At 37.8% G+C, this 21,363-nt stretch overlaps 3 protein-coding genes across 3 annotated transcripts, besides 45 other annotated features; 2 read left to right on the forward strand and 1 right to left on the reverse strand.

The window, feature by feature from the left end:
- The first annotated feature begins 99 nt into the window (after positions 1-99).
- Positions 100-190: a microsatellite.
- A 623-nt stretch (positions 191-813) lies between these two features.
- On the forward strand, positions 814-8,619 carry PVX_079710 (hypothetical protein, conserved; the record flags this gene model as incomplete). The annotated part of the gene is made up of 1 exon (XM_001613600.1): positions 814-8,619. The coding sequence occupies one exon, from the start codon at positions 814-816 to the stop codon at positions 8,617-8,619; it is 7,806 nt and encodes a 2,601-aa protein (XP_001613650.1).
- Positions 1,000-1,025: a microsatellite.
- Positions 1,154-1,181: a microsatellite.
- Positions 1,169-1,197: a microsatellite.
- Positions 1,327-1,360: a microsatellite.
- Positions 1,687-1,709: a microsatellite.
- Positions 1,804-1,830: a microsatellite.
- Positions 2,844-2,869: a microsatellite.
- Positions 2,942-3,019: a microsatellite.
- Positions 2,984-3,008: a microsatellite.
- Positions 3,810-3,850: a microsatellite.
- Positions 3,896-3,924: a microsatellite.
- Positions 5,051-5,072: a microsatellite.
- Positions 5,236-5,299: a microsatellite.
- Positions 5,401-5,431: a microsatellite.
- Positions 5,477-5,534: a microsatellite.
- Positions 6,069-6,109: a microsatellite.
- Positions 7,535-7,562: a microsatellite.
- A 32-nt stretch (positions 8,620-8,651) lies between the features above and the next one.
- Positions 8,652-8,724: a microsatellite.
- A 286-nt stretch (positions 8,725-9,010) lies between these two features.
- Positions 9,011-9,031: a microsatellite.
- Positions 9,032-9,692: 661 nt separating this feature from the next.
- Positions 9,693-9,759: a microsatellite.
- Positions 9,734-12,035, reverse strand: PVX_079715 (hypothetical protein, conserved; the record flags this gene model as incomplete). Its single annotated transcript, XM_001613601.1, has 1 exon — positions 9,734-12,035. The coding sequence occupies exon 1, from the start codon at positions 11,726-11,728 to the stop codon at positions 9,734-9,736; it is 1,995 nt and encodes a 664-aa protein (XP_001613651.1). The 5' UTR covers positions 11,729-12,035.
- Positions 10,321-10,345: a microsatellite.
- Positions 10,530-10,552: a microsatellite.
- Positions 10,857-10,908: a microsatellite.
- Positions 11,665-11,786: a microsatellite.
- A 362-nt stretch (positions 12,036-12,397) lies between the features above and the next one.
- Positions 12,398-12,468: a microsatellite.
- A 205-nt stretch (positions 12,469-12,673) lies between these two features.
- Positions 12,674-12,695: a microsatellite.
- A 465-nt stretch (positions 12,696-13,160) lies between these two features.
- On the forward strand, positions 13,161-21,363 carry PVX_079720 (hypothetical protein, conserved; the record flags this gene model as incomplete). Its single annotated transcript, XM_001613602.1, has 1 exon — positions 13,161-21,363. One exon carries the CDS (start codon positions 13,161-13,163, stop codon positions 21,045-21,047), a length of 7,887 nt encoding a protein of 2,628 aa, XP_001613652.1. The 3' UTR covers positions 21,048-21,363.
- Positions 13,393-13,415: a microsatellite.
- Positions 13,627-13,648: a microsatellite.
- Positions 13,942-13,973: a microsatellite.
- Positions 14,383-14,405: a microsatellite.
- Positions 15,136-15,156: a microsatellite.
- Positions 15,415-15,507: a microsatellite.
- Positions 16,027-16,070: a microsatellite.
- Positions 16,178-16,214: a microsatellite.
- Positions 16,433-16,455: a microsatellite.
- Positions 16,562-16,590: a microsatellite.
- Positions 17,353-17,383: a microsatellite.
- Positions 17,383-17,417: a microsatellite.
- Positions 17,959-18,015: a microsatellite.
- Positions 18,401-18,425: a microsatellite.
- Positions 20,126-20,154: a microsatellite.
- Positions 20,482-20,545: a microsatellite.
- Positions 20,711-20,761: a microsatellite.
- Positions 20,844-21,020: a microsatellite.

The following is a 21,363-nucleotide window of genomic DNA, read 5'->3' on the forward strand; positions in this document are numbered from 1 at the left end:
CGAACTTAAAAAAAATTAAGCGTTTCAATGCAGACTGGACGATTACCAATCGTTGTGCTTTATTATCGCGCTTACCGTTGCATACGCTTGGTTATAAATAATTCCAAAAAGGGAAAATAAAAATAGCAAAACATGGCACACGATAAAGTGAATTAATTTGGTCAACTTTGTGGTAATTTTTTTTTTTTTTTCCAAAGTGTGCATTTTGGTGTGTTACAGGTATGAACAGTTCTTCCTAAAAATATGCGACATTTTTTCCAAATGGTTGCCATGCGTAACACAAAAAAGTGGACAAAAGGGTAAATAAAATCGTCATGTAACGATACATTGTTCTGCTAAATAGACAACTTTGTGCGGCATATAAATGTGCGACTTTAATTTGTTTTTTAACTCATTTTCCATTTGGCGCATTTTTTTTTTTTTTTTTGAAAAAAAATTAACACTCCTTTTTCGCGCTTGCCCCAATTCGTTAAAAAAACACCCCATGTGTATGTCACAATTTAAGAATAGCTCATGTGCTAAATAAAAGACAATTTTTTGTTACTACCACAAACGCGTGCGTGTAAAATGAGCGCCTGTCTCAAATTCCATTTCGCACGAAAGGAAAACAAAGATAACGACAGGTGCAATTAATTAACACGTGCACGCACACTTCAGACATACGAAATAGCACACAGATATGTGTTGTAACTTCGTGGCTTCTTTGTTCCGCCCTCCCAATTGGAAAAAGGGGCAAAACTGACACTGCTAGCACAACTGCGACAACTAGTGCAGTTGACATAACTGGGAAAACCTTTTCCTTCACCGGACAATATGGAAAGCCCAAGTAATAGCAACATTTTGCGGAACTATAAGAAAAGCGTCGAAGACTTAAAAAGAGTCAAAACTTCAGCATTTAAGTTAAACCTGCAGACAGGAACTGAACATTACCAAAAAATGAGCCCCGCTAATGGGGTAGGCAAAAACGATGCGAAGTATACAATTTCACACGATGAAAGTGAAATTTTTTCAAACAGTAATAGCTCTGATGCGAATTTATTCTCCGACAATAGACCCTTCTTATGCGATTCGAGAACGTTCTACAGTAAGCACGGCAGCCATGGCAAACACAGCAGCCTCAGCAGCTACAGCATCCAGGACAACCACTTCAAACGAGCAGCAGATATGGCAAAGCAGAAAATAACCAAAGACAAACACGAGAGTAACAATTTCAGCGTAAAAGCTCACTTAAATGTGAAAAACAAATTTGTAAGGAGCAACAGTGCAGCGAAGTATGGAATGAATCTAAACAAATCTCTCGACAAAATTAGCAAAATAAGAATTATGCAAAAGTTTAGAAGAAACATTCACAGCCACAGCAATGAAAGGGCTGAACACCGAATCGGCACCTTCGAACACAGTAACCTCTTCGACAAACATACTGCCCTCGACAGCAGTAAAGCCACAACTATCAGTAACAGTAACAGTAACATGAAGTTTAAACATTTTTATCACAGCAGATTAGACAGCACAAGTACATGCGATAGGGAAGTAGGGACAAATAGAAAAAACGTTTATCAGTACAAAAGTAACTCCTTTCATGATAACCCCCAAAATTCAATTAAAAAATATCTAAATGAAGCAGCGAAACAGAATGGAAAAGACATCAATTCGAATTTCCCCCCAAGTAATCAAATTAAAAGAAAACCAACTGTCATTCCCAGTAATATCATTTCGCTGAGCACAAAACACACGGCCATATTTAGCGGTAAAACAAAATTTCCACCTTATTTCCACCCAGTGAATCATTCTAAAAAATTAAAAATTGTAAGCAACCCTCATCTGAATAACAACACACATTGTGACAAGGGCAATTATGCCAACATTAAAATGGGAAACAACCTCCCTGACGGTAATGCTTTCCAAAAAGGTAACTTCCTCCAAAAAAACGACCTCACCTTTGGCGTGAATAAACAGATGGAACACCTGAACCTTTCACATTATCTAAGTAGCCACATACAGGGGGGAAAAAGCGTGAGCCCAAAACACAACATAGCTGAGGACTCAAAAAGGAAAGATCAGCTAATAAATAATAAAAGTGCCAACTGGAACGATTTAGTTATCCAATTCATGAATGAGTATATGCACAAAAAACAGTATCTTCAAAATTTACAAAAATTTAATGACGGCCTGAAGAATAATCCTGCCGGAAAGGCTAACCCACTCTTTAGCAATTTCAGCTTGAGACACTCATTTGACATGAGCACAAACAGCAATGTGGCTAAAAATAATAGGTCCACATACAATAACTATTTTAAAAAAACTGTAGAGAGCAAAATCACGAAATCAAAGCTGTACGAAAATTACGTAGACTTTGAAAAGGAATTCAGGGATAAAACGAATATGCCAAATGTTGTAAACAAAACAAATGAGCAAAGTGCAGTTTTATTTGCTCAAAACATTTGTGATGAAAAACTTCATCCACATAATCCTTTTAGCAAAAGTAATGGCAAAGCAAAACGCACACTTAGCAGTGTGGGTGCAAAAAGGGGTGTTGTGAAAAGTGAACCACTAAAAACATGTGGCAACGCTTGCAAAAAACAAGAAGTTCCAAAAGTCAGTGCACACATAATTAATATTCCCATCAATTTTAAATTAAAAAAAAAAAAAATTATAAATTATAAAAATATTATTCAAGATACATCCAGCAAAAAAGAACATAATTACACAAACGCATTGCTAACTGACCGTTATAGAAATTTTTTAAACATGGAAAAAGAACAAAACCCACCAAAACAACAAAAACAACAAAAACAGCAAAATCAACCAAAACAGCAAAATCAACCAAAACAGCAAAAACAACAAAATCAACAAAATTCAAATTTTAACGATAAAGCAGAATTTTTCGATAAAGGCGAATTTTTTAGTTCCTTTTTAAAAAAGGATTTGCATAATGAACAATGTATGCATGTTGAAAAATTATTTAATTCAGATATGGACGACACGATGAGCAACCAAGGAGGGGAACAAGCTAAACGGGAAGGGGAGGATAAAACGCACGAAAAAAGGGAACATGCTGATCATCATGCAGATAGTGCTAGCGCACAACTTGGCCAAAATATCGCCCACATGGAGAAGCAAAGGGAAAATAATTCCACATCCGATTTGAGCACCCACATAGGAGCGTGCGGCCAAGAGATGCATGCGCAAGAACAACTGCACGAACAACAGCTTGAACAATTTGCAGGGCTGAGAGAAAAAAATGGGGATCATGAAAATGAAGCAGAAAAATTATACCAAACAACACCAGAATTAACCCAAATTTTTAGCAAAAAGGGCAATATACAAACGGCTGAATTTTCCGCTAGAAATATTCTGGAAACACAAAATTTGGAAGAACAAAATGACCCGCGCGAAATAGAACAACAGGCCGTTAACCCAGCCATTTTTGAGCAGGAAAAAAGGGAAGAAGAATGCCTCGACAGCAAAAAGGGAACATGCAAAGGCAGTGATGAAGAAAAAGAAAAAAAAAAGGAAGAAATAAAAGAAGAAGAAAAAGAAGAAGAAAAAGAAGAACTCGACGTACCTATTAACTGGGAAGTTTTCAACGACATATATAGCAGCAACACAGATAATGAGGCCGCTTTAAAAAGTTGTGCAAAAGGGGACGACCAGGAGCCACACTCACTAGGCAGATCAAGCAGCATTCAGAATGATGGCACGTCTGAAAGTACAATAAGCAAATTTTTGAAAGAGGAAAATATGGACGAAGAAGATGCATACGAATATGAACCGGGGGCAAGCGAACAAGATGTCGAAATGGGCGTTGAAAAAGGATACTATTCTGCACAAAGCTATCACACCAATGGAGGGAACAAATATGCGAGCAATGAAAGGGGCACCGTTGATGAGGACAAAAAAAGGCTAAGCGTAGATCTACAGCACGAGGGGCAAATCACCACGGAGGAAGAAAAAGAAAAAAAAGAGGAAAGCGTACAAGGGGAATGCTTCAAAAACGCCTCTGAAGAAAAAAATAGCACCCCAGAAGATGAAGAAGCAAAGAGCGAAATGAGCAAAAAGGACCAAAAAAGGACCATCAACGATGATATTACGAAGGGTGAGACTGACAAATCGAACTCCTTAAGTAACCAAGGCGATGTCGAACATTTCCATAGCCCCACTGAAGATGACGCAAAAGAAGAATTAAGTGCCACCAATTTTAAGCAACAAAATGACAGAAACGGAAGTGCCTTTTTGAATGACAAAATTGAAGCAGAGCAGGAAGAATTAACGCTGGAAGGTATTCGCGCCCTATTCCAAACAGAATGTACGGAAGAAGCAGCAAATGAAGAAAAGGAAAAAAAGGAACCAACACAAAATGGTTACACCACGCAGGATGAAAGCGCTATAAGAACCAATAACAACGACTGCGTGCATGATCAGGATGAAGAAAAACCAAAGCCTTACGAAACTGAGCAGGAAAGATCTCCGAATAGGCATGAAAACAGAGAAGACGAAGTTTTTACATATAAACAGGAAATCAAAATGGAACAAAAGAGTGATAGCGAGGAAACAAAAGGTGATTGCGAGGAAACAAAATGTGATTGCGACGAACCAAAAAGTGATAGCGACGAACCAAAAGGGATCGAAATGGAAAAAGAAGATATGCACAAGGGGGACAACACCGAAGAGTGTAAGCAGAAAAAGGATTCAAATGAATTCGAAAAAGGGGAACAGGCTGAAAGCGGACATAATGCATGCATAGGTGAAACTTTAAATGAAGCGATTCGTTATGCAAATGAGACAAATGGAGAACAGAATGAAAATGAAAAAAACGGCGAAATGGATTATGAAAACTGTAAAGAAAGTAATAGAGACCTATCTGAAATGGACATCCCAATCGGCCGTATCGCCCCCGAAAATGATGATGAAAGCAGCGGCGACCAACGTGTAATCAAAAATAATGACATAAGAGAAAGTACAACTCCTAAAGGCACGAACACTCAGGGGGGGAGTAATCTCGTAACCCCAAATGATTACGCTCTTGTTAAAGCTGAATTTAATGAAAAGGACATATATCCCCCTATCCAAATGCCGAATAACGACAACGTTAACGAGGAAATTGCACATATAGATTTGAACAAAGTGACGAGCGGTGAAACAATAACAGGCTGTAATCCTCTCTGCATAGAAATAAACAAGCATGAGCTATTTAGGCAATTACATATCAAAGAAAATCGACTGCGCTACGTTAACTTCTTGTATCACTCATTCGACTACGATAAGGGGGCGCTTAGCAAGGAAAGGGGAAATGGACCACAAAAAGAACGACGAAATGGGCCACGAATTGGACCACGAAATGACGCAAAGAACGAAATTAGCGCGTGCAGCAGTGACGGCACCAAAAAGGACAGAACAAATAGTGACGCGCATATTACCCACTTTGAAGAAAAGGTGAGACGAATTTTTAACCCAGCACAAGGCCAAAACGGAGTAGTTCACCAGAGCAGTAGTAACATGCAGAGCACAAGAAATGCCACTAATGAGCCATTAAATGAAAAAATAGATAGCCAAATGGAAGGCAATAAACCTAGTGACTCTAACATGTTACGCGGAAGGGAACAGGGCGGTGTAACTCTCCAGAACGACCCAATTCTCCCCAACAAAGAAACTGAAATGGTGAAGGAAAAAGGTATTAAAACGGAAGATAAACAGTATTCCGTCTCCGATGAAAAGAATAAGGACCACTTCATGTACCACCTCATCGACCACACCATTAACCACAGCAGTGACGACACCGATGGTGACTCTGATGACGACTCTGATGAGAACGCGGATGAGAAAAACATTTTGTACGAAGACATCAAAAGAAACCTGTGGCTGCAAAATACGAATCTCTCTGAAAGTGGAGTCCAATACATCCAAGTCGAATCGGTGAAATGCATCATGCTGTTTTGCTACCTGTACAAAATAAAATATTTCCAAGGCTTGCACGATATGATCATAAGCCTGTTTTATTTAAACCTTCAACCCTACGAAATTCTCTGCGTCTTTGAAAGGATACTACATTATTACGCCCCCTATTTGTACCTACAAAATAGTTGCATGTATAGCTCTCCACGAATTTTTGCAAGCACATACGAGGACACGATCAGCGGCGCTATATCAAACATAACTATGCAAATATGTAACACTAATGGGAAATTATTTCGCCTTCTGTTTCAATATTTTTTCCCTTACGTTAGTTATTACGTCGATACAGCAGTCAGCGACACGTGGCCATCTTTATTTTTCCTTAACCTTAGCTTCAGCAAATTCGACAATGTGTTCTGCTTACTATACTTGTGGGTTCGATTAATACAAATGAAAAATAAAACGAGTGAAGTTACTTGTGATTTTATTATTTTCATATTATCCTTCTGCATGCACAAGTTGAGGATGGTCAAAAGAGAATTTTACGAAAAAAGGGGTCTAACTAGTATGTTTATGAACTCCACATATGCACTGCCAAGAGGGAGCAAAAAAAGGGATGAAAAATATACACAAGGACAGACCGAAAAATGCAGTCATAAGGTAATAAAACAAGTACATGGGGATCCAAGCAATTGCAAGATGGATGAACGTAAGGGAGATGACGAAAGGCAGGCAACACATGAGGAAAGCGGCAAACAGGCAGACAACCAAACTGATAATAAAATTCACCATCCGATGCAGACAAGGAGGAAATACACTCAAAAAGGGGAAGAAAAAATGAAAGAAATTATTCGAAAAATAAAATTATCCACGTACAGCTCGGAAATGTTCTCTCTATTTTTTGAATTCAGCTCATCTTTTGATGACCATTTTGGGGATAAATACAAAATGCACATAGATTGTATAATAAATGACATCCCCAAAATTAGAGACATTATTCCTGTGAGCTTTTTACAATTCCTTACGAAATATAATTCGGCATACCAGAAGAAGAGAAACAACAAGAACAGCAGCAATGTGAAAAACCTCTACGGGTACACCCAAAACGAAGCATTATTGAACAGCTTGACACCCCCCCCGGATGACCACTTGTGCCTGCATATAAAACTGTCGGATTTGTTTTTTATTCATAACAATGTAGAGGGATACGATTTTGTTTTCCTGCGATTAGTAAAGTGCCAAATCATTTTGAGCAAGTTGATATTAATTAATCCTGGTAACTTGGTCATAGAAAATTTTGCGCGCTTTAAAAATGTAGACGAATTTGTCAAGCATAAGAAAAAACTACATATACCCGGCAAGAGCGGAAGAACAATGTACATCGTGCTCCTATGCTCCCAAGAAAATAATGCGAAATGGAAAGATTGGAACGTCCACTCGAACGACAGGAACATGCACTCGAGCGATAGGAAATTCAGCTCAAACGGTAGGAACGTCCACTCGAATGATAGGTATATGCATAAACACAAGACAAACACTGCAAGCAAGGAAAAAAACGGGTCCCAAAACGTATACTCCAACAGAGTTTTTTTCAAAAGAAACAACAGAAGGAAATACATGTGCAGCGAACATTCCTGTGAATTTCCCGTAGATAATGCCTACCTGAAAAACCTCATTACAACATTGGTAAAAAACAATTTTAAGCGTTTAACCATACTGAAAGAACATCCAAAGGCGGTCAAAATAAAGAATAAGAAAAAAATTACAGAAAAGGAGACAAAAGATCGTAAATCACCCGTAAAAGAAAATAGCTTCTTCTTTCAAATGTTCAACATAGTGAAAAAAAAGATATACCAAAATATTAGAAAAGATACGGAGTCGAATAAGAACACCCCTCCCCAAAGCAATCAACCTCAAAATAACAATACAAAATTTGCCGTAAAGGAAAATAATGTTAAAATGTCCAACGAGAGGAGGATAAGAAAAAGAATAAACTATAGCAACAGAAAACCAGTTTTGTATTCAAAAAATGTTATGCAGAAAAGCAAGTATGAAAACCCCCCCAAAAAATTAAATAATGATGCCCCAAATGGTTTATCAGGCAGGATGCAAAATAAGGCAGACAAAAAAATTCAGTTGTTCCTCTTAAAATTTCGTAAACGTAATGAATCAAAGAGACTAGTACATGGCTTCAAGACAATTGGAAAGGGAATGAATTTAACTTTCGGATTATTTCCTAAGCCCTATGTCGACCCCCTTAACAATCGATCAAACCTGAGAAAGGGCTGTGTACATAGAAGACGCCCAAAACAGAAGAAATCCTTTTTCCGAATTTTAAAAAAAAGAGAAATAAATCTAGAGAAAAACAAACCACATAGCAATAAAAGCTCGTTACCCAACCGAACAGACGCACAAGATAAAATTGACACCAGAATGCACATCAACAAAACGAATTACAACCAAAAAAAAAACTTTATTTTTATAAATAGGGGACAATTTGATGATAATACTAGAGAAAGAGAAAGGAAAAATGCAAGTAAAGACAAAAAAACGACCTTCTCGGAGCTGCGAGATAACTTCCTAAACGATTTTTTATCAAAAAGGTTATCCCCAAAGAAGGACAGAGAATCGCATGAGAAGAAATATGCCAACACAAAAGTAGATGCGAATGCCCGTAAAAGGAACCCCTCCAAGGGTCGTGAATCGCATAGCAGTGAGGACAAATGAAAAATGGAACAAATTTTATTCCGCCTTTTCCTGCGCCTATACGTATCCGTTGAGGCTGTTTATGTCGTTAATGTGAGAAAGAGATGTAATATATTGTACCACCCAAATGGTCACTTAAGTGGCCACTCTGCTGCTCCCGTTGCAGTGAAATGATTCGATAGAACGGATGCTGATCAAAGACACAACAACGTAACTGCAACGAATAAACATGCAAAATGGGGTGAAATGCAGCTCTGTATAACACTCACACAAAGGTGTGTCTTGCTTCATCTTTTATCCCCAATTTTGCCCCCTTTTTTTGCAAAGGAGCTATGCCAATTTTTGAGCATTCAAGACGATAAAGGCTTAAACGTATAGAGAGAATAATGACGATTTTTCTCGTCAACCAAAGGGGAATAGATTTATTTTTCCCGTCTATCATTATTCCTTTACCGCATAAAATGTGTACATTATATGATATTTTTTTTTTTTTTTTTGCCCTTCACAAGGGGTACCTTCTGGATTGTCCTTTCAATCATATTATTTTGTTTTGTAAATATAGCGTTTTGAAAGTTATCCTTAAAAAGGGATGTCCACATGTTATGGATGCCAACCTTTCTATTAACATGCGTTCATGTTAATTATGATTTCTTTTCCTTGTACAATAGCATTTTTTTTTTATTTTCCCATTTTGTCCTAACATGTTCTTCCCCCCCAAAAAAAAACCTAACTCCTGTAACATATGTTAAAATACCGATACTTTTTCTACCAAAAGTATCAGCAAAACAGGGAAACGTAAAACATGGTACAAATTCATGGAGTAACGTTAGTTAATTCCTTTCAAAAGGGTTGCGAAATGCGCAAAATTTTTTATACCAAATAGTTTGCTCATTGGGATCAAAAATAAAAGAAAACAAAAACAAAAGGTGTGCATGGTGAACGGGGAAGAAGCGGTGACCAATAGGGATCACTTCTGTCCCCCCTATGAACTACGTCCCACCGTGCGGTAATTAATTATTGGGGGAAAGGCCCCAAAATGAAGGATAAAAAAAAAAAATACTTCTTATGTGCAGAGATGAGAACATGTGAGCAAATAGTTGCTCTCCTAGCCTAATTGCCCTTCCCGAGGAAAATTTCAAAAAACCCACCTCTTGAACTGCAAAAACTTAAACATAGAGATGGTCGAAAAGACAAAAGAAAAAAGAAACCACTGGCAAGCATAATTAAAATGTGTTGTCTCATCGGCGTAAAATTTGAAATACTCCCTTTTCTTTTTATGTATAAAATGTTCATCATATCGAAAGGGTTTTCTATTTGTAGAGGACGTATTCGTTTCCTTCTTATCATTTGTGGCACCACCACAATTAGGACCCCTTTTCAACAAACGCTTTATCCTTTCTTGACTCTCCCGATCCATGTCATCTAACGTAATGCCATTTAGTTTGTTCAAATGGGAGTTCAGCAACTTGGTGCCGTCTTTACTGCAATTGGAATAATGATCCTTTATTATATCACTATTATAATCTTCGTGAACGATTATATCATATATATTGGCAATGAAAAAAGAGGAGCCTTCGAAATGTGCAACATTTGCATAGTGGCAAATTTCTGCAATGTCATAATAGTACAGATAATTGCTGTACACATTTTTGTTCGAAAGATTTTTTAACTTTCTAAAGGAACATTCGTATAGCTCACCAGGATCTAATACACCCCTAATTGTCACTACTTTGGGAATTTCTTTCTTTTTCTCTTCTAACATATCTTCAGATATTAATCCCCTATTTACTAGTATACACTTTCCATTTTTTAAAAATATGGGACAAATTACATAATAATATTTTTTTTTTTTATCATGTTCATACATTTTGGGTCCTACAAAAAATTCGTTAGTTGTGTCCAGCACTCCAGTTAGCTGCACCTTCCTATATTTGTACTTCTCTATTATAACTTTTTTCAATTCCTCTTCTGTTACACCTTTTGGAAAAACTTTTCTGCAAAAATGGGTTACGAAGTTTTCGTTTCTTATTCGACTCACCCAATGGTGTACACTCTGGGCATTTTCCAGATCGACGGTTAATTTGTTTTCCTCTTCACGAGTAACATCACAATTTAAAGCTTGTATATCTTTCTCCTGTTCGTCCTTTTGTGGGACATCCTCTCTGCTTCTGTTACTACAGATTGACTTATCCCCTTTTGTAAACACCCCATTTGGGAGTCCTCTTATCCGCTCATAAAATGATACTGCCATGGGAACTACATTTAGCAAGTTAAAATTCCGCAATAAATCGCCATCCCTTTCGTGTTGCTGCAAATTTTGGTAATTCTTTTTCAAAGCTAAAAAATCATCAAACCATGGGAAACCCGAGTCAGTAATGTTTATGACTGGTTGGCTCAAATTGTGCATAATGTAATCAATTAGAAATTTCTTCTTCCCCATTTTTTTGTACTGCCAAAGACCCATGAAAAAGCAGAAGGAACAAATAAAAGACGAGTAGAAAAAGAAAAAGACTCTTTCATTTTTTCTCAATCCGAATTTGCTATTACGAACGCATCGAAAAATGGGGGAAGATACTTTGTTCTTTATATCGATCAGCCTTATAATTGTGCTATTCTCACATTCTAAGGGCAAATAATACTGTCCTTCACTTTTTTTAATTAAATTTATTTCTTCTTCATTTGCTTTATAAAGTTTTTGACTTGGGTATTTAAAATGGGCTAAGGAAATTTCCGTATCTTCATTTGTCACTATCCTTTTTTCATTAATTTTTTTTTCCACACTTTTTAATTCCTCATTTAATAGGTCTATTTGAACCTCGTACAGGGGGGATTTGTCTCTGGACATCGCTCCAAATGGGGTTTTCCTCTTCCTCGATTTAGCATTGTGTACCTTCTTTCCCCTCGCGACATGGCAATATTTTCCGCTTCTCCAAAATGGCGATAGCCTTTTTCTGCGCTCTTTCCTGAACAGTCTATTGGCACACGTTCTGCTCACATGGTGTGATTCAAAAACGGCGGATCGGGCACACTCTACATGAAGTTCGCAAACAGCCCTTGTGCGCACAAAATTGGTGCTGTTCAACTTGAGAATTAATTCTTTCACATTCAGCGCATTATTTAAAAAAGGCATTCTATTATGTTGACTCGGAAGCAGAAGTTGGGGGTTGTGACAGATGCGCGGGGGGTGTAGATGTGTTCCCTGCGTGTGCGCAGCTACTGACGCGCCTTACACATGCGCGGTTAGTATACAGATTGTACATGCGCGGTTGGCATACAACTTATTCATGCGCGGTGTATACTATGCACATGCGTCGCGCTTGCCAGGGGCCAACACGCTGATGGATCACTTCCGGGTGAAATCGTTCAGCTTACTCCTCACCTCATTGTATATTTCGTACGTTTTGATCGCAAACCTGTGAAATGTTTCGCTTCTTAACAAAAAGGATTTTATTTTCTCTTCAATTAATTTACCACCGATATCGTTGAAGAAAAATGGGAACCTTTTCATGATGCAAGAGGAGGGGGAAAAAGCGAGAAATGTAGCAAAATGAAGTTACGCATATACACGCGGCCGCAAAGTGAAGGAACTTTTTATGCTAAATGGAGCTTAAAATTTTTGTAAATGTGAAAAAAAAAATCCCACTGTTTTATTTGAAGAAGATTAACATTATCGTGTTAAACTCAAAGTAAAATAGTTGAAGTTTTTCCCATTTTAAATGAATTTCGTGTTAACGTAAAAATGAAAAATATGCGATTTGGCCAGTTTAACGCATTGTTTATTTACGCGCAACACTTTTTTTTTTTTCGTTTCGCGTATGGCGGAAATAAGCATAGTAGCGTATACATATTTATGTGCATATAATGGCAGGCCAAATCGCACTCCGCGCACTTAAAGTTGCGCGATTAATTTAAGCAGTTAACTGCGTCCATTGCAATACAACACAAAACTGCAACTTTGCCAAAAATATCAATACCTGCCTTTTTACGCAAAAAAGGATTTTTTTTTTTTTTTTTGCAGCAAACAATGTGGTGGCGAATGTAACACTTCAATTTTTGTTGCAAAAAGTTTATTTGAACTCCGCGTTTTGAATTTTTTTTTTTTTTTTTAAACACATTTGTCATTTTACTTTGCATTTACCACATATCGTTCACCTTTTATACACCCACTTTTTAGACAATCGCACTTTTTCCCCAATTCGCACAATTTTAATTGTGTCCATGAATGAGTTAAGCGCACTTGCGTAAACATTAACGTACACATTTGCACATTAAAAAATACGTTCCTGCGTATCTTTCATTTCTGCACATTTTTCCCCCTTTGCGTGAGGTTTGAAGTTGTTTCGTTTTCCGCGCCAACCGATACACAATCACCCATAAGCAGTTTTTTCTGTATGCTAAAAAATAAACCGCATGCGCATGCGCGCGCACGTGTATGCGTCTTTCCTCTTAAAGATGTTCACTTTATTTGCGTGATTATACCGCCGTTTTTACGGTGCTGTAAAAAGTTCACCCCTTTTGATTGACTACCCTCTTCGCAACTTCCCCCTTTTTTTAAGCGCAAAATGGAAAATAAAAAAATCGCACTGGCAACAATTAACGATATCGAAACGGACAAAAATGTAGACGCGCTAAGCATGATCACAAAAATCGACCTCAAATTAACGAATGGGAAAGATGGAAATTCCACAAAAATAAGAAACATAAACTTTGAGGACTCCCTACGGATGAATGACGAACAAATAAAAGTAAAAGAAGCTGTCTTCATACTGCACAACATGGAAAACTTCAATTATTCAATTAGTTACACGGAAGTTCAAGACATAAGAAATGATTTAAGACTGTTTGCCATTAACAACTATCATGAGAAGAAGTACACAGATTGTTTGATACAATCTATTCACTCGTATATGATAGCCAAAAAATATTATTCGAAATATTTTGGCTTCTACATCACGGGAGACATGAGCACAGAGTTGATTTTAATTTGCAAGTGCTACGTATTAGTGGAAAAATTTTCCGAAGGAAAGAAATACCTACATGAATTAAAATTTTTAATTGATAATACGCTCTTTTATATACACAAAAAGGGGATCCTTGATGACGAGCAACAGAAGAAGGTAGAACAGGTCAACAATGCCAGTAGGGCCAAAAATTTAGATTCCAACTATGAAGAACCAGTTATCCTATGTGGAACGGAGGTTTTATCAAACATACTCTACATTTTTGCAGATCTATTAAGTTTATATAAACAAAATGAAGAAGCCGAAAGCTACTACTTGAAGTATCTCTTTATGATAGAAAAATGTTTCAAGGCGGATAGCCTAAATTATAGCGATGCGCTAAATGATGTTTGCTCCTACTATATAAAAATTAGGGACTACTCCAAAGCTTTACCGCTTTGTGAACAAATTCTCGAAATAAGAAAAAAATTCTTTGGTGATTACAATTCCGAAAATCCAAATGAAGTAATTGCTGACTGTTACTGCAATTGGGGGTTGCTTCTTCGATTATCAGGAAACACCATGGAATCTTTGCACAAATACCTAATCGCAGTTGATATGAGAATGAGGATTCATAAAACGAGACAAACTATCCAAGTGCAGGACATTCTTCTCTCCTTCGCCATTCTCATGCAACAGCTAAACAACTTCAGGATGTCCCTACAGCTGTACAAGGAGGTTTATTCCTTTTACAAAAGTTACTACGGCCCAGATGATATGAACACGAAAGTTGTTTTCAAATTAATTGAAGAATTAGAAAAGGATATCATGAAAGAAAACACCAAGGGTGAAAAAATGGTATCATTCCCCGATGTGGAAAATTGCTTATCTAGCATAAATGACAAACTGAGGAGAGACAATAAAGTGGAAAAAAAGTGGAAGGGCTCCAACACCAAATTGCAGAATGCGTGGAAAAAGTCAGACGTGGACCCAAACCTAATTGAAGATCTAATGAATGAACGAGTTTTAATCAACACGAGAAATATGCCCTCTAAAAATTTAAGTAATAAAAAAACGTTTATATCAATGGAAGGAAAATTAAAATATACTGACTTAAACTATTCCAGCATTGATGCATATAAACACATGCAATCAAATAAACAATTCGAAATTTTTAAGAGCTCATTTTTTACTATTTCCTCCATTAATAGAATTAAATCTTTATATGCGGACTCATGGAAAAGTACCCTAATTCCGTCTACATACATATTACCCTTTGTTGAAACCAAGCTGGTTGACAATAATTTGGTGAAATATGCCCAGTGCAAGGATTTTCAAAATGCCATTATTTACAAGAGGAAAATTCTACCCATAGTTAATATACCCCTAATAGAAAGGGGATACGTGAAACTGGACAACGACCAACCGATCATGATTTGCAACGATGACGCCAAGGTTCTCCTCAGCGAATGGAACATTAAAGAACCCTTTGTAGATTCCAAGGGGAAAGTAATTAGCAAATATGAAGACCTAGACAACGAATTTAATATGTTCATATCTATTCTTGATGAAAATAATGAAGTTATGCTTGGCTTTTACAACAACCCTTTGCTTGTGCCAAACCCTGCCATACATCACTGCCTCATTTTGGGAGACCCCTACTATTTCCACAGATACAATCAAGTTAACCATCTGTACTCCTTCGACAATTTAAACATGCTGAATAAGAAACTTTTTAACAAGAAATTCTTTCGACCCGCTAAGATAAACCGTTTCAACTTTAATGCAAATAATAACAATTTGCAAGATTCTAAGAAATATGGGAAAATAAAAACTGGGAGCATGAAACCCTTCGGGTTCAAGGCCAAAAATGGCTCGTTCAAAATTGCGCCGAAAAAAAGCATGGGAGGGAAAAGTAGCACAAATGGTGAAGCGACGAATAAAGAGGGGGACGCTACGCCGGAGGAAACGATGGACAGAAGCAAGTCTAAGAATCTCTTGAAGGGGAAAAGATTAATAAAGGAAGGATCGGAAGCGAATTTGAAGAAGGATGAACTGGAGGGGGAGCCGCCCAAGGAGGAAAACAAAGGGGAAAAGGGTGAAATAAAAACGGACAAGGACGATAAAAAGGATGACCAAAAGGGTGACAAAAACAGCTACGTAAGGAGCGACAAAAAGGACTCAAGGAGGGAATCACGCAGGGAATCTCACAGGGAATCTCACAGTGAATCAAGGAGGGAATCACGAAGGGAATCTCACAGGGAATCTCACAGTGAATCAAGGAGGGAATCACGAAGGGAATCTCACAGTGAATCGCGCAGGGAATCACGCCGAGAATCACGCAGAGAATCACGCAGGGAAACCCTGAGCCAGCCGCAGGACCAACCAAGGAGCAGCGCCAAAAGCGAACTGGATGAACTGAACGAACTCATGAAGAAAATGAAGTATAAAGAGGAAAGAGAAGTCAAAAAAACGTCAAACATCTTTGGTGATCAAAAAAAAGCACCAAAAACAAAAGTGCCAATTAAGAAAGTGCACGTTCTAAGGAGCAAAAATAATAATTCCTCCACCGTATTTTCAAAAGAAAAGTATGCATTAAAAAGTACCGGAAAATTGAGCAATTTATTTCCAAGGCCTAGAGAAAAAATAAAGCTAATTGGGTATAGCAATTCGAATCAACACGATAAATTAGAAAGAACGTTAAGAAAAATTAGATTAAATAAGGAGCCCATCCTGAAGGCATCGATTGATCATAATATCAGAATGGATCTCCAAAGTAACATGAACAGCATGGAACAACACGAAATAGACAATTTGAAGAGAGAAATATATTATGAAAATGCACAGTCTAGTAGCTACACCAATTCGGGTGATTCTTCCTCAGGTAATGACAGCGAAAGGCTGTCTAGCTATAAGGAATATCATATGCACAAAAGAAAGGGAAGAAAATCGTCAACCAAGCATTCTAAAGGAAGTACTAGTGTCGGCGCGGAGAGCAACTCTCTCAACGAAAGTGACGATAATGTGGAAAGTTCCAGTGACTTCACCGCAGGTAGTAGTACCCAAAGCGCCAGTCACAGAAAGGGGAGTCATTACCGTAAGGAATTTTACACGCAGGGATGCGAAAATGATGACGATGAAGACATTATCGATATATGTAAAATTCTCGATGTTAACCAGTCGCATGAAAGTTCAAGTGAGTACTCTAATGCGAATTCGTTAACAGGTAAAAAAGGGAGTCAGGAGGGAAGCACATCAAGTTATGGCATCAACGATGGGAATAATCAAATGGGGGAACGAAGCGACAAAAGTAATAGCCCATTCATTTCTGAAAAGAAGAAGAACAACGTTAGTGAAATGTTCTCCAACGGTAGCGGCATATCGAATGGACATACAATATACGAAGAGGATGGCAAAAAAAAAAGTGCCAATTTGGGGGACAACCCAAGCGGAGCAACAAACATCCTCAGTAAAAGCAGTGCATCCCACATCAAAGATAAAATAAACGAAATTAAAAACGTAAACAAGAGTGACATTTTGTTTAAATTTAGATTTAATCATGAAGGTTCATTAAGCAACGAAAATGTATTTTCCGATAGCGACATAAGTGAGAACGAACTGTATGCAAATCCGTTTGGAAGTGCACAGGGCAGTGAAGCTACATCAGATGGACACTCTTCGGAGTATTCATCTTTCCAAAGGAAAAACAAACAAGTAGGAAGCTCACCGAACGATGAAGATAATAAAATGAACACCCCATCTGCAGATAATAATTCACTTGTCAATAATAACAACAAAGGATTCCTTAAAGATGACGAAGGTAATGGGACGAACAAAACCGGAGAAGAAATTGTCCTCAGTGAGAACGAAGAATTTTATGAGGAAATAATTTTCAAAGAGGAAAGGATAGACGCTGAAGATGCAGCAGATGCAGCAGATGCCGAAATTGCAAGTAGGTCTGAAACTGAAAAGAGTGATCACATGACATACAAGAGTAGTGAAGAGCACTCAAATGTGGGTTACCAAAAGGAGTACTTTAGTAAAATTTATCAGGATAGCCAACCATGCCAGCAAGACGAAGAAACGTCCTCAGAATCGCAAAAAAACGAACTAGTTGCTATCGATAAAGAAAGCTTCACAGACAATTTATACTTGAGAAGTAACTCCATAGAAGAACTAGATTCTAATTTGATTACCCACAAGTACAGAAGCAATAATGCAGAAAAGGAACCCCCAAAGGAGGAGTCCCTAAACGGAAGGAATCACATCCCAACTGATTTGTTAAATCGCGAAAAGGATAACGCACCCAGCACCAAGTTGTACAAAAAAAGAAAGGGAAAAAAATTCTTATCAAATAATAAACACCTGCCTGAGAACGAAGCAGATATATCGTTAAACGATTACCATGATGAGCATTCAAGCAAAAATGACAGTGTAAATATAGTGTATTACCGCCCCCATGATGATAAAAGGCAAACTAAAAGGGAAAATACAAATGACAAGCATATCATAGGAACAGAATTGTCCTCCAATTTATCCAACAGAAGTGTACACAGCATACATGCCGTGCACAGCGACAATAACGTCACCCAAGAATGTGACATAAATTATGATTACTCATTTTATTCAAACGTGGGAAGTGATAATAATGGCAATGTCATGAAGGGAAAGAAAAAAAAAAAAAAAATGGAAAACTTCCTGCACCCCAATAGAGGAACAAAAATTTCTAAACTGCTTTCCTTTTTCTCAAAAAAGAAAAAAAAAAAAAAACTCGAAAAATTGAGTACGTCCAGTGGTGAACCCGCACCTAGTAAACATTCCCCACTGAATGAAGAAGATAAAGATGCGATTTTCCCAAGCAACCCCTTCAGTGATATATCAATAGACAAAAAAAACGAGAAGGATGTCAGTCTAACAAATAATGCCAAACTAAGGAACGGAAAAAAAAAGCGCCTTTTTGTGTCCGAACCGCTACACGGAATGGACAAGCCCAAGCTCGCCATCAAATCGAAGGGAATGGGGTTAAAAAAAGTGTTAATGATGAAAAAGGGGATTTTTAGCAAGAAAAGTGCCATTGAGAAGAAGCAATCGCTGCCCAAGAATAACGAGGTGGGCGCGCTGGAAGAAAAGGGGAAGGCACCCCTTGTTAAGGAGTCACCCAAAGGGGATGCAGGCAGTGGTGAAGCGGGCGATGCGGGTGATGCGAGCGATGCAGGTGATGAGAACAACCCGATCAATGCGTCTGAAATGTCCAAATCGTCTGGAGCCTCCAAAGCGCCTGAACCCCCTGGCGAAGCAAACGCTAAGGAGCAATCGAACGAAGAAGCGAACGTCAAAGAAGACCCCGCCAAAGAAACAGAAAACAAGGACGAACCTGTGACGAAAAAAAGCTCAACAGAAATCACCAGTGGTGACGAACCAAACGAAAAAAAAGACGAAGCGTCTGAAAAGGTGGAAAATAAATTCCCGAAGAAAATGAGCCCGCTAAGTGTTCCCAAAAAAATAATGGTAAAAAAAATAGTGCCAAAAATAGTCCCCAAAATTGTGGTAAATAAAGCAATTATTATAAAAGACAAAAGTACCATCAAAAAAAGCGCGGGTATTAAGTACGAAGTAAAAACAGTGAAAAACATAAATGACAAACTAGCATTCGATGTTTTGAGAAAAGTAAAATACTGCAAGATTGGATTTGAACCGGACGAGACCTTGGGCACCCTCCCCACAGTTCATTTACTAAATGAAGATAAAATTCTGCTAGCTATCGTCCCCTGGCAGCTGGACCTAACTTCCTTTTCGTTGGCAAAATCATCAGTCGAAGAAGAAACTATCAAAAAAATAGGATTAATGCATAGAAAATTCGACTTATCCATTGAAGAAAGGAAAAATCAAGTACTAAATGAGAATCGCCTCCTAACAGGAGAAGGACTAAAGGAACTCGGTTTCACCTCCACACCAACAACTAGTAAAGCGGCTGTGGCTAGCATAAACCTCCTCGAGGGAATAGACACGAATGCGCTAAAAAATGCCTACAAAATAGAGAAAAAGAGTGAACCAAAGGAAAAAACACCCGCGCTGAAAAAAGAAGCACCAAAAATGTCGCCGAAAGAAAAAGGAGGCAAAAAAGGAGGACCCAAATTTATGAAGGGACCCCCCAAAGGAGTGAAGGGAGGACCTGTTATAGGAAAGGGAAAGGGTAAAATATCCAAAGTGAAGCAAGCAAAGGATGAAGGAAAAACAAAGAGATTTTTCTGGGAAGCCCTATTCGAAGATGACATTCCAGGAACGTTATTTGAAGACAAAAAGGAATTAATATCCAAGATAGCCATAGAAAAAGAAAGTGTAGAAAAATCCTTTGCCAAAGCTGTTAGTAAAAAAGAAGAAGGAGCAGAACTCAAAATTAAAAAACCAAAAGTTATTCAACTATTGCCTGATTCGAAGAGAGAATACAACATGTCCATTGCTCTCTCCAAATTTAATAATTACACATTCAAAGAAATAAGGGATGCCATCATGGATCTAAATCCAAAAATACTTAACATTGACAACACAGAAGTTTTAATGCAGTATGTACCAACAGCAGAAGAATTCGAAATCGTTAAGGAGTACATCCTCTCAAATGGTGACTTGAACCTAGTTGATAAGCCAGAACAGTATGTTGCCGCGCTTATGGGAGTGCCCCTCCTAAAGCAGAGACTGGAGTCCCATTATTTCGCTCTATCGTTTAAGGAAAATTACGAAAATACATTAACCCCGTTGGAAAATATCCTAGAATCATGCGAAGCGGTAAAAAATTCCACAAAACTTTTCACCATTTTGTTCACTATATTAAATGTGGGTAACACATTAAACTATGGAGATCCTCAAAGGGGAAATGCCTTTGGCTTTAAGCTAACAACGTTGGCTAAGCTAAATGATATACGATCAACCACCAAACCGGTTAAAACGCTCCTTCAATATATTTGCGAAATTATCTACCAAAAAAGTGCAGACACCTTAGAAATTATTGAGGAGTTGAGATCCATCGAAAAAGTCACCAAAACGGACAAACAGATTATCGATTCTGTTTTGCAGAAACTGAAATTGGGTTCTAATAAAATTAAAAATGTGCTCGATCTAGCTAAAAAGAATCCAGATGATCCGTTATATGAAGCACTCAAAGAATTTTACTTCAGTGTAGAACCCAAAATTGAAGAATTAGAGACTTTTTACAATCAAACTTTTGCTGTGTTTAAAGAAATTGCCCTCTACTTAGGCTATAAAGAAAAAGAGGTTGGCAACATACAAGTACAAGACTTTTTTAAAGAATTGTGGAAGTTCGTCCAGTCAATTGAATTTAACAGAAAAACAATTAACGAGACGACTCTCAAGGAGCTCAAGAAAAAAGAAAAGGAACTGGAAAATGTCAAGAAGGGAGCCGTCCTCAGCAAAAAGCAAAATTTCACCATCGTTAAGAAGCAAGAGAAGGAGCCAAAAACGCAGCTGGAAAAAAAAACGTTCAAGATATTTTGATGTAAATCTACGCAAAATGGTGTACTTGTAACTGGTCTGCACAAAATGGGCGATCCCATTGGAATTTTGCCTACACCATCTAAAGAAAAGCGTTTTTCCTTCATTTTGCTTAATCGTACAGTTAATGCATTTTTGCGCATTCGTATCATGTATTTGTGTGCGTATCCTTTTTGGTGCCAATTTATCCGCCGCGTGCTCCGTGCACCCCCTTTTTTGAACACATTTCTGTGAAAGTCCTTTCACCTTAAGAGAAGAACTGCCCACTGTCTCGCATGGCGAAAACAAAGGGGTAATTTTTTTTTCCAAATTTTGCTCC

The sequence above is a fragment of the Plasmodium vivax genome, chromosome 10 (assembly GCF_000002415.2).
Source record: "Plasmodium vivax chromosome 10, whole genome shotgun sequence".
Taxonomy (NCBI): domain Eukaryota; phylum Apicomplexa; class Aconoidasida; order Haemosporida; family Plasmodiidae; genus Plasmodium; species Plasmodium vivax.